Source organism: Dendrobates tinctorius, unplaced genomic scaffold, assembly GCF_039654945.1.
Source record: "Dendrobates tinctorius isolate UK_male_01 unplaced genomic scaffold, ASM3965494v1 ptg000064l, whole genome shotgun sequence".
In the NCBI taxonomy this organism is placed as follows: Eukaryota; Metazoa; Chordata; class Amphibia; order Anura; family Dendrobatidae; genus Dendrobates; species Dendrobates tinctorius.
The window spans coordinates 1,556,155-1,571,093 of NW_027361732.1; the positions used below are offsets into that span (position 1 = coordinate 1,556,155).

Genomic DNA, 14,939 nt, shown 5'->3' on the forward strand with positions numbered 1-14,939 from the left:
AAGTTGTGACTCAGCAGCGATCTCGCTACCGAGATTGCTTAGTGAGACGGGGCCTTTAGTGATTGGTTGCAGCAGTATAAGGGGGCTGCAGGCATGGCGTCAGAGATCAATAAAGACTGGAGCAGCAGCAGAGAGGTAGTGCTAGACGCAGGGCTGGTGAGTAACAACTCTTAATTCAAACCTCTCTAAACCTATTGTACAAAAAAATTAAAATTACATTTACTTTTTATTTGTGAGCTGAATAAGTACAAAAGTGAATTATGAAGGTAAAATGGAAATGGCTGCAATCAAAGGACTATGAAGCTTAAATATACTCTGTATACACTACCTCCCAAATGTAGCCTCATTAACAAATATAGGTTTTGAAAGATAGATCGATGGGGCCTCCACTTACTGTGCCCCCAAATACACAAGCACTACTGATGCCACCGTAATGAACTTCACAAACATCATTTTTACATCTTCACAGCAGCTCCCTGCAAGGCATGCAATAATGCAGCCGATGAGCAAATATATCAGGGTGTGTAACGGAAAGGCAGAGAGGACATATATAAAATAAGGAGATTTTCACCAATATTTCATGAGCCCAATTTTGAACAAGCATGTAAGTAAAAAGCAGTCCGCAACATTTGTCATCACTAAAGAAAAACTACCACATCCGAAAATTCAATGAGAGCCTTGTGTACAGAGTTAACTCTAAATGCAGGAAATTTACCATATAATGTATCCACAAGTGAGCCCTTCCCAGATCACTACACAATGGGGAGTGTGTTGCATACATAAGATCTGACAGCTTCAGTTACTACACTTTGTGCACGGCAGGTTCCCCCGGCATTTAAGGAGAAGTGGAGCGACTACAGTGTCTCAGCGTTCGTACAAAACAGGACGTTGGACTCTATAATTGCTTTAAACCAGAACAGAATTGCTCTGTGCAGCAGCTTCCTGCTGGCTGTGGTCCTCCGTAGCCTTTGAGGAGCTGAATTCACTAGAACACTTACATTTTTTTTTTCGTTGTAGAGGAAAAACCTAGAATTTGGTACCCAGCTGCTGCCTTTGCAAACATTTTAATGAAAAACAAAAATGGTATAAAGTTTAACAATAAAGTCTAACAAAGAAAATACAAAGCGTTTCACTCTTTTCCAAAACAATAAATAAATAACTTAACTTTTGATATAAAGGGGTGCTAAAGAGGACTGGCCTCCTCTTCTAGTGATCTGTTTAGTCCAGGGATAAACTTCAGAAGTCTCTTTCGAAAACTTTTGTGTTTTTTCCTGGGTAAAGACACAAAGGTACTCTGCTCTTTGGGTTTCTCCCAGTTCGTAGCAGGACTAGTACACTTGACGCTAGAGCTGCGAGTTAGTGACGACTTGTAAGGCTTGATTGTGCTCTTGTTGGGAATGGCGTGAATGTCATCTGTAGAGTCGGAGTTGAAGTAGCAGGTCTGGTACACGGGATCCTCCGTATCCTCTGCTGTGCTCAGGCAACTTGCGCTACTGCATATACTTCCAGTGGCCAGGGAGCTGGGGAGTGGATCTTTGGTACATTGCGGAACTGTTCCATAAATGTATGACCTGACAGATTCCAATGTGTCATAAACGCTGGGGTCCTTTACAACGATGCCTACAAGACAGAATAACTGCATGAGAACATGATGAAACAGAACCACATTATGACAGTTGCTTTACTTGAGCTCCACGTGTCAGCCTTAAACTCAGGTCATGGTATATTAATAAATGTCTTCTGTGGTGGCAAGACATAAATAAGCCTTTTGTGACAACCCAGCCAAGGACGTAGTAAAACAAGTTTTTAACTATTAGAATCTGGTTCAGCTTAGTCTAAAAACATCCCAACACATGGGCGCAATGTATGGACACAAAGTCCATTTGTTTGGAAACCGTAAATAACTGACTTTTACAAACATTCGTCTTCTGCTTACGACAAGAGCTAGAAAATGCTCTCCACTTAATAAGTAAGCCACTGAAAAACTAACAAGTCTTCCAGGCCCATATGTAACCTTTGAACTTGCAATAAAAGTTTTTCTGCATGTGTCTCCTCATGTTGTACAAGTAGAACAGCAACAGATAGACTAGTGTGAAAATCTCCATTAATAGCGGTTGCCCAAATTTCAACGGCATGAGATTCCAGAAGCAAAAGACATTTAAAGGGGTTGTCCGGGCTTTTCACATAATCTCAGTACATATCTGGGCTGCAGAATTATGACAATAAGTAATTTACTTTCTGTCACTAGTTTGCACGGTTTTCTAGATATTCCGAACAGAACGTCCGGGGGGGGGGGGGGGGGGGGGTGTGTTATGGCATTGAAATGAGAACTAGTCGTAACCTCCCACTGTACTCCAAACATGCCCTCTATAGCTACAACCCCACCCTCCATAAGCTACAGGCCCTCCCCATCCACATGAAGAAGCCCTCATCACACAGTAACAAATCCTCCGCAGAGAGCAGCCTCACTGCAGAGAGCAGCCTCACTGCAGAGAGCAGCCTCACTGCAGAGAGCAGCCGCTCCTCCCCCAGACACACTCTGAACAGTGTTCTATGGAAACTGAATCTAGTGAGGAGGGAAAATCCTCCGGTATTCTAATCTGCACAGGGGATGGCAGTCACTGATGTAATCTGTTGTGTGACAAAGCCTCTGCTGTGTGAATGAGACAGCTCTGTGTCACTGATGTCTTCACACAGCAGCAGATTTGGTGCAGTGTATGTGTGAAGCTCCAAACTCCCAGCAAGCTCCAGTGACCAGCACCACTCACTGCCCACTCATTGGCTGGCAGTAAACTGCACCAGCACGCATCTTTATCATCATTCCAGCATTGGAAAGAACACAGCAGTGATCCTGTATTTGTGAAAGCAGCACAATACATACATACACCCCCCAACACTTCACACTGTTACAGCTGCTGATTGGACAGGCTGCTCCCATCAGTATTTGTGTCATTAGAGAGACAGTGCTCACACATACACTGCACCAAATCTGCTGCTGTGTGAAGACATCAGTGACACAGAGCTGTCTCATTCACACAGCAGAGGCTTTGTCACAAAACAGATTACATCAGTGACTGCCATCCCCTGTGCAGATTAGAATACAGGATGATTTTCCCTCCTCCTCACTGGTTTCACTTTCCATAGATATAGATAACTGTGTCTGGGGGAGGAGCAGCTCTCTGCACTGAGGCTGCAGGAGGGGAAGAATTCGTTACTGTGTGATGAGGGCTGCTTCATGTGGACAGGGAGGGCAGGATTGTTGCTACAGGCGGCATGTTTGGAGTAGAGTAGGAGGTTACGACTAGTTCTCATTTCAATGCCATAACACCCCCCCTTGGACGTTCTGTTCAGAATATCTAGAAAACCGTGCAAACTAGTGACAGAAAGTAAATTACATATTGTCATAATTCTGCAGCCCAAATATGTACTGAGATTATGTGAAAAGCCCGGCCAACCCCTTTAAGTTTGGTTAGAATTTTGCATTTCACATTATGAGGATATCTTGGTCTGCAGCTTGTAAACAAGTAGCAACTAATTACTGGTGGGAAAAATTCAATAAATGTGATCCAAATCACTCCTACATAAACAGGAACTTGCAGGGCATTATTTCCCCCCACCCCATCTTCCTGCTCCCCCTAAAAAAAAAAAAGCCATCAGAACCCTGCTAGTTCGGTTCCGGAAGTTTCCAAATGGACCTTAGTGATCAGGCCAATTTTTTTTTTTTTTTAAATCAGACTTGTGTCCCTTCATGTAGTAATAGCTCTGGAATGCTTTAACATATCCCAGTGATTGAGATTTTTTGTGTGACACATTGTACTTTATGACATTGGTAAATTTAGGTTGATATGTTTTGCATTTCTAAAAATACCAAAAATATGACAAAGTTTTAAAAGACGTGCAATTTTCAAACTTTTAATGTCTATCCCTTTAATCCAGATAGTCATACTACAGAAACACATTAATAGTTCCTGCATGTCTGCTTTACATCAGCATCATTTGTAAAAGGTTTTGTTAGCATTTTAGAAAGTTTACAAATGTACCAGTAACACTTCATTTTTATAAGGAAATTTACAAAAAACTCTGAATATGTCCTTATAAAGTTTAGAAGGGACTCTGGGAGTCCTATATATTGGAAACCCCCAAAAGTGATACCATTTTAAAAACTGCACCACTCAACATATTCAAAATCGTTTCAAGTATTTCATTAACCCTTGAGGTGCTTTTCAGGAATTAATGCAAAGTGGCAAAAATGAAAAAAGTTTATTTTTACCATCTAAAATTTTGATAACTAACAGGCCGCTATAGCTGGCAGGCAATAAGGCCGTTATTTGGCCATGAATTGCCATGGCAAAAGTCAGGACCGCGCAATCATGATCTCAGTATGCCAATGGGGTTAAAGGGAGATCCCACACTGTTAACCATTTAGATGCTGTAGTCACTATTCACAGCATCTAAGGGGTGAAATGGCCATGGTCAGTGCCAACACTAATCATGGCTGATGCAGCAAGTTGTCAGCTATAGCGTACAGCTGACAGCTACAGGATTGTCACCCGGAGGAGGATGCTAATCTTATATTGTAGGTCAGTAAATAGACGTATTGGTGGTCATTAAGTGGTTAATAGCCTAATTTGATGAGTCGTTTTACAGAAAATTAGGTTCAATGCCCTTATGCTACATAGCTGTATCCAGTCAAGATTGTGGTCAACCTCTGACTAAAGTTGAGCTTTCCACACTATTCCCATCTATATGGCAAGACTATCTTGGCAGTCGCTACTCCTCCTTGACCAGATGCTACAAATCGGCATTCAGCTTGAGAGGACAATACAACAAAATGTTACATCAAAATGGGGTAGTATGGACAACTTTGTAGACTACAAGAATCAAACTATCCATCACTGATGCTGGATGGAAGGCTGGAAAAAAAATCTGACAGGTTCTCTCAAAGGTTGATAAGGATATTCATAGTGCCAGCTATTAAAACATATTTGGCCACACCCCACTTAATACTTTTATATAATCCATAAAATAGAGCTTTAAAGAAGGTCACTTACCATGTAAGAGCCGCTGCTCCTGCACCATTAGTGAGCGATATTCTTCCCATTTTTCATATAATGTTTGCTACAAGAACAAGTAAGACCCTTCAGTTCAGCGTAATAGTAAAAGAATAAGTAACATGTAAAAGTTAGGCAACAGGGCGCTTCCAGCTGTCCTACTGAATCTATTGCTTTCCTGGATCACGTGTACCTGCAGCTGTAGAATTCACAGCCTCAGGCCACTTCTGACATTAGGTTTATATATAACGGAGATTATAGAAAACTATATACACGTTCATTAAAGCTATTGTTCAGACATACTAAGTCAATATTGGAAGCTCCGCAATGACTGAAAAAAAGGATCGCAATATACAAGAAATTCCCATGGCAGCAACTGACAATCACTGACCTTCAGATACTGTAGCCTGGCCTCCAACTCCGCTCTTCGGATAGCAGAACCATAGACCGTCTCCAGCCTGTCAGACAAAACATGGAAGTGATGACTGTAGCACCACGGTGCCAGAGATTATTTCACACTGATACAAAGAACAAGTTACAAGGCCACCGCAGCAGCCACACAGCACTGAAATCCTGGAAATATCAGAGGGAAATTTCTTCTATTTCACAGACTGGAACATGCAATAGGATCGAGTACATCTCATTACATGAGCAGCAGCGTCTCTCAGTAAGGGTGGTTTCACATTAGCGTTTAAGGCCGCAGCGTAGGCCTGCGCACGGCTGCCGCTAAGCCCCGCCCTTGCCTCGCCTCCGCCGGTAGCTCCGCCTACGGGCGCATGACGCTGCATGCGTCCCCTATCTTTAGCACTGGGGACGCAGGCCGTGCGCAGGTATGAGTTTGGCGGCGCATGCGTCCTTTTGACGAGTGCGCCGACCAGCGCCAAACGTAACCTGTTGCAATTTGGTGCGTTCGGCGCACCGTCAAAAGGACGCATGCGCCGCCAAACGCATACCTGAGCACGGCCTGCGTCCCCAGTGCTAAAGATAGGGGACGCAGGATGCATGCAGCGTCATGCGCCCGTAGGCGGAGCTACCGGCGGAGGTGCGGCAGGGGGCGGGGCTTAGCGGAGCCGTGTACAGGCCAACGCTGTGGCCTTAAACGCTAATGTGAAACCACCCTAAGACCAGCTGTGTAAGGAGACTTATTGGTAATGCTCCATAGAGAAAACATGCAAACTAGCCCTCTCCCACAAGAGATAAATACTTCACTACATCATAGGGACTTGTTGAAAAGCTTTTGTAATGATTGCTACCTCCAATATTACTTGGTATATTCATGAAGCTGGACACCCATCCACAGACAGGCATGGCTAGCTGAAAGTCTCCTTTACTGGGTAGCTACCTTCAATAGCTGTCAATATGTGCCTTGACTGCAAGAATATAGAACTAAGGGCCCCGTTACATGCAACGATATTGTGAATGACATCTTTGCAACGTCACCAGTTTGGTGACTTTGCAGCGATGTTGAAACGACATCGTTGCATGTGACACGTAGCAATGATCAGTTGGCTGATCGTTTTCTATAACGATTGTTAATCGTTGCCTAATGGTCTGGGCCATAAATCTATAGTTGGTCTCCCGCTGGGCAGCACACATCGCTGCGTGAGACAGCGAGAGACCAACGATCAGCGAGCTCCCAGCGCCATACAGCAGACACTGGGAGCTGGTATCCAGGGTAAACAGCAGGTAACTAAGCCGCGTGGCGCTTCGATACCCGTTGTTTACCCTGGATACCAGGGTGCTCACTGGTCCTGATCAGGTATCCAGGGTAAACAGCGGGTATTGAAGCGCCACTTACCCGCCCCGCTCTTTACCCCGGATACCAGCGTGCTCACTGGTCCCGATTGCTGGTGAGTCTCCCTATGTGACAGCTCACCAGCAATCAGCTATGTCCCAGCGATCCCATCCACGTCGGATCGCTGGGACATTGAAGCGTGTAATGGGGCCCTAAGCCTATAGGCCTCCATACACATTAAGAGCTCTCTCAGCCAAATGATACTTTGGCCGATAGCCATCTCAGCCAGCTCCCTCATACACAGGAGTGTTCATTTGGTTGAGAACTCCTGTCATCTCTGCCCATGGCTTATCTCCAGGGGAGAACAAAATGACTGTCAGTCTGAAAAGCAGACACGTCTGATCTACATCTTTCCCGACAGTCAGCTGGCATCTGAATACAATGTCGGCCGAACCAGTCGGTATCAGTTGGTGCAGCCGACATTAGACTAATGTGTATGGGGGTTTTAATAAAGACACTAGTGCGGTGCAGACAAACTACTATATTGTTATAAAAGCATTTGGTTCTGTAACTACACAATGAAATATTCTTACCTAATTTTATTCCCAGACGCTTTTATTAGTTCTACGATCTCCTTGTGCCTTACTCCTTCCATATTGAGGCCATTTACACCAGCAATGATATCACCTAAAAAAGAAATAAAGGTATTGGTACATACACATCAGTCACATTACTTCTTAAATTTGGTAGCATCATCTATAATCCTATCATGTAACCATATACCGTACTAATAACCTACACAAAACAAACAGCACAAAATTTACTGATAGCAGTTGGCGAGACGGCATAATTTCCACCGAGGGGAGACGCAATATAGGACAAGGTTCAAGCAGTAAATGCTAAACCTAGCTACTGAAAGATGGGGGCATAATTAGATTAAGGCTGGTTTCACATTCGCGCTTTTTAAGCGCACGCACGGCCGGGGGTAGCTCCGCCCCCGAGCCGGCTCTCTGCCCGGCGTGCCCGCCCCTTCCTTGTAGCGCCGCCTCCTAGCGCACAGCGGCGCCTGCGATCGGCGCACCCTATCTTTAGCATAGGGTGCGCAGATCGTGCGCAGGCCGTGCGCTAGTTGCGCTTTGACCTGCGCCGCGCACTTTTGACGGTGCGCCGTGCGCGCCAAAATCAAACTTTTCGGATTTTGGCGCGCACGGCGCACCGTCAAAAGTGCGCAGCGCAGGTCAAAGCGCAACTAGCGCACGGCCTGCGCACGATCTGCGCACCCTATGCTAAAGATAGGGTGCGCCGATCGCAGGCGCCGCTGTGCGCTAGGAGGCGGCGCTACAAGGAAGGGGCGGGCACGCCGGGCAGAGAGCCGACTCGGGGGCGGAGCTACCCCCGGCCGTGCGTGCGCTTAAAAAGCGCGAATGTGAAACCAGCCTTATGTAGACTAATTTAAACGTTCGTGTCTGGCCCTTTCCTTTTCTAGGTTGTAGTCAATAACTGTCCCCTGCACTTTTTACAAAACAAATAAATTGGACTGGGAAGCCTGAAATGACCCGTGCACGCTGGGTCATGTTCGCCATCTTTTCTGTGTTTTTTGTGATTGATCTAGGCTGCTGTGCACACTCACGGCAGCCCCGCCCTGCCCCAGGCTTTATTTATTTTTGCATCCATGTCTGAGCCTGCATTGCCCTTCATCTGTGTTTGCTGGTTGGGCAGTGTGTGGAGGTCAAACCTGAGATGTCTGTGTTCAGACCTGGTTGGCCTTAATCTGCACCTGCTCCATCTGGCTGCACGGGAGTGATGCAGATATGCTTCAGGTATGGATTGCATTTGATATGGTCTTGCTTTTAAAACATTTAGGAGGCCGCAATGGCACAGTGAATAAATAAAAATGTAGAGTAGGACCCCCCATATGAGATTGCCTTGGCGTGGCGGGGTGGCTCAATATATTGATCAATATTTTGCTAAATGTCTCATTTTGAATGCAGTAAGATATGTGCATATGCACCTCATGTTATGCGTTCTGACCACTGGCAGTGCTGGCTCTTCTCTTTTTTAATCTGAAATTTATATGGATTCCCCTGAATTTCTGCAAAATTTGGCAGCTCTAATGAGAGCAGGAACAGAAGTAGTGCATGATCTGTCCGTCCTGTGGACACAATTGGAGGCTCCTTTCCAAGTCCTTAGCTCCACTGACTCATTTCCTGCACAGAACATGCTGTATAATATAAAAAAACAAAAGGGACTCAAACAAAAACAGGCAAAGAACAGGAGTTTTACATTAACACACTGCTGCTCAAAGTCACAGAATCATTAGCCAAACACTATGGACGAGGATTCTTAGAAAGCAGGGATTGAAACGGATTTAAGGGAAAATAAAAATTAGAATTCAGTAGAAAAAACAATAGCAAACAATACAGTGGGGGCATATCCATCACATACTTTATGCAGCCATTTACTAGGACTCATCGCTTCAAGGCTATAGAAACATGCAAAAAGTTATAGACTTTGGTCGACCACCAAAAATATGGGCAATGAATTAAGGTCAGAAGACACTCTAATTGGACTTTAAAGATCCTCCACAACTAAAGACCCCATACACATTAGAGAAAAAGTATGCGGAAGCTGACAATTTCAACAGGATTGGCCACCACCTAATGTGTTGGGGCTTTTCGATTATCTAATAAGTCAGGAAACATAAGGATAGGTAGGATGGAATTCAATTGCCCGATCCTTTCGTAGAAAACAAACGTGTACTCACTGAAGGCAGGAGTGTATGGGAGGGGGATCAGAGAGAAAGCCAAATGGTAATTTGGTCACCATCTATGTGATGTGTATAGCCAGCTTTAAGCTTCATTCATGTGCGCAGGTTTCTTTTCCATATGAGCTTGTTTATATGCACCTTTACACAGGCCGATGCAAAGTGTCCAGGGATGAATGATCATTAATATGATGCTTGGTCCTCATACAGTATAAAATGTTGATGGTAACACATCTCCTTTTAAGACGTGGAGACACGCTGCTGACAACAATGATTGCGGCCCAGTTTACAACAGCCAACGATCGGGAACAAGCATTTGTATAAAAGTTCATTTGGACGATTGTCAGTCCATGTAAGAGGGCCTCAAAAAGGTGCCCATAAACATGAGATAAATGCTGGCAGCTGCATATATAATTCTAATAGGAAAAAACTTGCTTGATTGTCCTTCAAGTGTATCATCGTATACCGAGGTGCACCGACATGGGAGATATTGACGGGAGTTCCCAGCTGAACATCCCTTGTGCTATGCAAAAGCATCAAAAGGATAACTGGTGACCCAATATATGCCATTGTTTGTTCCAATAGGATCACCAGAGTTCAGCATTATCATACATATTCAAGGGCAGCACGGTGGCTCAGTGGTTAAGCGCTGCAGCCTTGCAGCGCTGGAGTCCTGGGTTCGAATCCCACCAAGGACAACATCTGCAAGGAGTTTGTATGTTCTCCCCGTGTTTGCGTGGGTTTCCTCCGGGCACTCCGGTTTCCTCCCACACTCCAAAGACATACTAATAGGGAATTTAGATTGTGAGCCCCATCAGGGACAGTGTTGAAAATATGTGCAAACTGTAAAGCGCTGCAGAATATGTTAGCGCTATATAAAAAAAAATAAAAAATAAAGAAAGATATTCCCTAGGGAAATATCAGATACCAAAAAGCTAAAACCTTTGGCATTTCTATTAGTTAGAATCATAGAGTTGGAAGGGACCTCCTGGGCCATCTGGTCCAACCCCCTGCTCAAAGCAGGATTCGCTAAATCATCCCAGTCAGATGTCTGTCCAGCCTCTGTTTGAAGACTTCCATTGAAGGAGAACTCAACTTCTCTTGGCAGCCTGTTCCACTCATTGATCACTCTGTCAAAAAGTTTTTTCTAATATCTAATCTGTGTCTCCTCCCATTCAGTTTCATCCCATTGCTTCTAGTCTTTCCTTGTGCAAATGAGAATAACGATGATCCTTCTACAATGTGACATCCCTTTAGATATTTGTAGACAGCTATTAAGTCTCCTCTCAGTCTTCTCTTTTGCAAACTAAACATTCCCAAATCCTGCAACCTTTCCTCATAAGACAGGGTTTGCAGACCGGTCACCGTTCTGGTCGCTCTTTTCTGAACTTGCTCCAGTTTGTTGATGTCTTTTTTAAAATGTGGTGCCCAAAACTGGACACAATATTCCAGATGAGGTCTGACCAAAGAGGAGTAGAGGGCAATAATGACTTCACGTGATCTAGACTATATGCTTCTGTTAATACATCCTAGAATTGCATTTGCCTTTTTTGCTGCTGCATCACACTGTTGACTCCTATTCAGTCTGTGATCTATTAGTATACCCAAGTCTTTTTCACATGTGCTGTTGCTTAGCCCTATTCCTCCCATTCTGTATATGCTTTTTTCATTGCCCAGATGTAGTACTTTGCATTTTTCCCTGTTTAAAACCATTCTGTTAGTTGCTGCCCACTGCTCCAGTTTATTTATATCTTTTTGAATCCTCTCTCTCTCTTCTCTAGTATTAGCTATCCCACCTAGCTTTGTGTCATCAGCAAATTTAATCAGTTTACCCTCAATTCCTTCATCTAAATCGTTGATAAAGATGTTGAATAATACAGTTGCACTAGAGGACTTGATAGAAAAGTTGGCCAAAGTACAGGCCTGCGCAACATCTGAACAATTCAATCTGACATTACATTAAGCAATAAACTTCCCAACAAATGCGTAATTATACAACAAACTATGCCGGGACCCAGGCTGGTTAGATAAATGACCACAGGTCGCCCGGTCCTGCTGCGGAGTTTTCTGTGTGATAAGTTTTTCCTTTTCCCACTTGCTTAGCACTCTCACCGACATCCAGTACACTGTCTCTTGCCATTCTCTTTCAGAATTATGTCAGATCATATGGTCAAATCCACAACTATTCTATTTTATACAGAGTTATACATAGCCAACTATCACACATTATAGACTTCTACGAGGACTAAAATAATTAATTGCTATCTGATGCTTATTATCAAAGCATCATTAACAGGAAGGTGCAGTTTAGACAGGAAGTCATGTCATCGGTTTCCTAAGCAAAACCACTCGCATTTCTTATAAAAATCAGCAGGATGACGATAACCCGAGGAAATTCAAGATAAAAGTTCACGATCTCACTTTTTTTTTGAGCGGAGTCAACTGTGAAATAACAGATTTATCCAGAGTAAGACCACACTCACCAACTTTCAACCCACACAACATAGCGGGACTTCCTTCGTGGACCCGACAGACGAATGTGAACATCTCCACGGTGTTTCTGTCCTTATGATGTAGTCCATATGTCTAGAGAATAAGGAAAAAGTCTGAGATCAATCACTAGTATCACAAGTTTTGCATTTCCTAAAAGGAAACCTGTTAAACTTTTAACCAACTCTTCTCCCAAACAATTAACATGGCTGTGTAGCCCTATAATAGATTGGGGGTGGGTGAGGTGGGGGGTCATAACATGACTGACCTAAGTGCTGCTTGTGCAGAAAGAAATTGTGATTTGAAGCCCATCTGGAAGTGTATTGCAGTATGACGATGCACTTACAGCGCCGTCGTCTCAGCTATATTCCATAAAGAGCAGCTCCCTCCTTTGGATTGACAGTTCGTTTGCTCTGGTATACGGCCACTGACCTGTCAGCCAGCGGAGGGTTCGGCTAGTTCCAAAGTTCGGCCAAGAAGGTGTTAGTGAATCATCATGCCCCAATGAATTACAAGACCACTTCAAAATGCAACTTTTTGCTGATGAATCACCACTTTTGGATCTTAAAGGGATGAGGTGACTAGTCTTTTAAAGAGCTATATAATCATGATTAGGGATGAGTGAATAGCTTTGGATAAGTGATTATCCAAATAGGTATAGCGCTTTCCGAATAGCTGCATCAGTAACCTGGAGCGCTCCCAATAATCAGCAGTACGGCGCCGCAGCTGCATGTGTCAGTTGTTTCACAGTCACAACAAATGCATTTATAGCCCGTTTGTTGGGCTCTCCATGCATGTGTTGTGACTGTCACATAGTCGCGACACATGCAGCGGCGGCACCGAACAGCTGATTATCGGGAGTGCTCCAGGTATCCGGGTTACCGATGCAGCTATTCGGGAAGCGCTACAGCTATTCGGATAAGCACTTATCCAAAGCTATTCGTTCAACGCTAATCATTAATAGTTTATGAAGAAGGGGTGTTTAAAAAAAAAAAAAAAAAAAGTGTACCTTTCAGACATTAAAGTGTTATTTCATATTATACAAGTTGTGGTGTCCATAGAGAAGGAGCCCAGCAGAGGTGAACACCACAATGGGGTAACAAGTGCATGATCATTTGTTGTAGAACCCAAAAGCTTACACTGCTACTACATTTGGTAATGTCATTAGAGACAAGGATAAGGAAAGATTAAGTAGATGGATGGATAGGTCAATCAACAGAACTAGCTGACCATGGTGCCAGCTTAACTATGTATGTAAGACAGGGAAGAGTGGTTGGAATTCTGCATAAAAATTAGGGATTAAACGAGGATAATCCTTCAGACGTCAAACAGAGCTGTAAATGGCCACACGAATATGGAAAAAATGACAATATGCAAACACTTTGTCTGGACCCTTCCCAGTAACCATGACAGAGGCTGCACATGAATACAGTGCCAGGTGCTCCTGTTTGCTTAGCAGATGACAATCCAGGGACCCAGCTAAGTGACCGGCTATGGTGACTATTAACCACTTGTGTGATCCATCATTACAAGGAGCATTATATAAGACAGTTTACAGATTATATAATATAATATAATATATTATATATATTGGGCATCTATTTAAAAAGGGATGTACAGAAACCGCTTAGAAAAGAGAAAGCATCATCACGCACCATCGACAAGAGGACATAAATGTGACTACGTAAATGAAGCCATTTCACTTAAAGGGTTGTCCAGCCTAGAAAACTCAAATCCGGTTAAGGGCGTGATCACATCTGTGTCACAGATTGTGTTTTTATTTTTCTTTAAATTAGCAGAACACAGACCAGACCCATCGAGTACATCCTTTTCTAATACTCCACATCTGCTCAGAAAAGGACATAAGCGTTTCACCTATTTCAGGCTTGGATCTATGTGAATGGATCTGTGAGACTATGAGTCGGGAGTGCTATCCAATAAAACATTAGTTGAGCACTTATTGCCATGTGTTACAGGTTTGTTCCCAGCAGGGGCAAACCTCGTGATCTGCTAACTAGTGTTGGTGTCCAATTTATTTGCACGTCCCATTCTATCGGCCATGACAATGATCTGTGACAGCTGCATGGGAGGGGAAATACCGCACCTTACCTGCCGGCAACCACAACTCTTGATTAAACCATCCTGAAGTGACGTCACTATTTGCATCGTGACAGGCATGTGATGTCACACCAGGCTGCATAATCAAAAGAAAGTCCATGGATGTCAGTGGTCGGTGGAACGGGACGTGCGAAATTAGGATTTGTCTAGCAGGGAAAGCGCCATTAAAGGGAGTCTGTCACCTATTTTTTCGCATATAAGCTGCAGCCACCGCCATCAGGGGCTTATCTACAGCATTCTGTAATGCTCTAGATAAACCCCCATTGTAACCTGAAAGATAAGAAATACGAGTTAGATTATACTCACCCCTGGGTCCGGTCCGATCTGGCGCCTCCCATCTTCTAGCGATGACGTCCTCCTCCTTACTTCTGCCACAGCTCCTGTGCAGGCGTATTATATGCCCTATTGAGGGCAGAGTAAAGTACTGCAGTGCACAGGCGCCGGACCTCTCTGACCTTTCCCGATGCCTGCGCACTGCAGTACTCTGCTCTGCCCTCAATAGGGCAGATATACACCTGCACAGGAGCCACGGCAAAAGTAAGGAGGAGGACATCATCGCTAGAAGATGGGAGGCGCCGGACCGCAACACCCATCTGACCGGACCCGGACCCCCGGGTGAGTATAATCTAACGTTTTTTCTTATCTTTCAGGTTACATCAACTACATTACAGAATGCTGTAGCTAAGCCCCTGATGGCGGTGGTCGCACCTCATAGGCCAAAAATGAGGTGACAGATTCCCTTTAAGCATTTATCAATTTAAATTATTTAGAAATGAGCCAA

General features: G+C 44.1%; 1 protein-coding gene across 1 annotated transcript in view; it reads right to left on the reverse strand.

Moving 5' to 3' along the window:
• Positions 1 to 1,048: 1,048 nt before the first annotated feature.
• TAMALIN (trafficking regulator and scaffold protein tamalin) overlaps positions 1,049 to 14,939 on the reverse strand; it is a 39,943-nt gene continuing 26,052 nt past the window's right edge. Inside the window, exons 4-8 of the mRNA XM_073580233.1 lie at positions 12,034 to 12,136; positions 7,380 to 7,473; positions 5,443 to 5,509; positions 5,052 to 5,118; positions 1,049 to 1,620 (exon numbers count right to left, since the gene is read on the reverse strand). Coding sequence (XP_073436334.1) covers positions 1,184 to 1,620; positions 5,052 to 5,118; positions 5,443 to 5,509; positions 7,380 to 7,473; positions 12,034 to 12,136 — 768 coding nt within the window. The 3' untranslated portion in view covers positions 1,049 to 1,183. The remainder of the gene's footprint in view (positions 1,621 to 5,051; positions 5,119 to 5,442; positions 5,510 to 7,379; positions 7,474 to 12,033; positions 12,137 to 14,939) is intronic.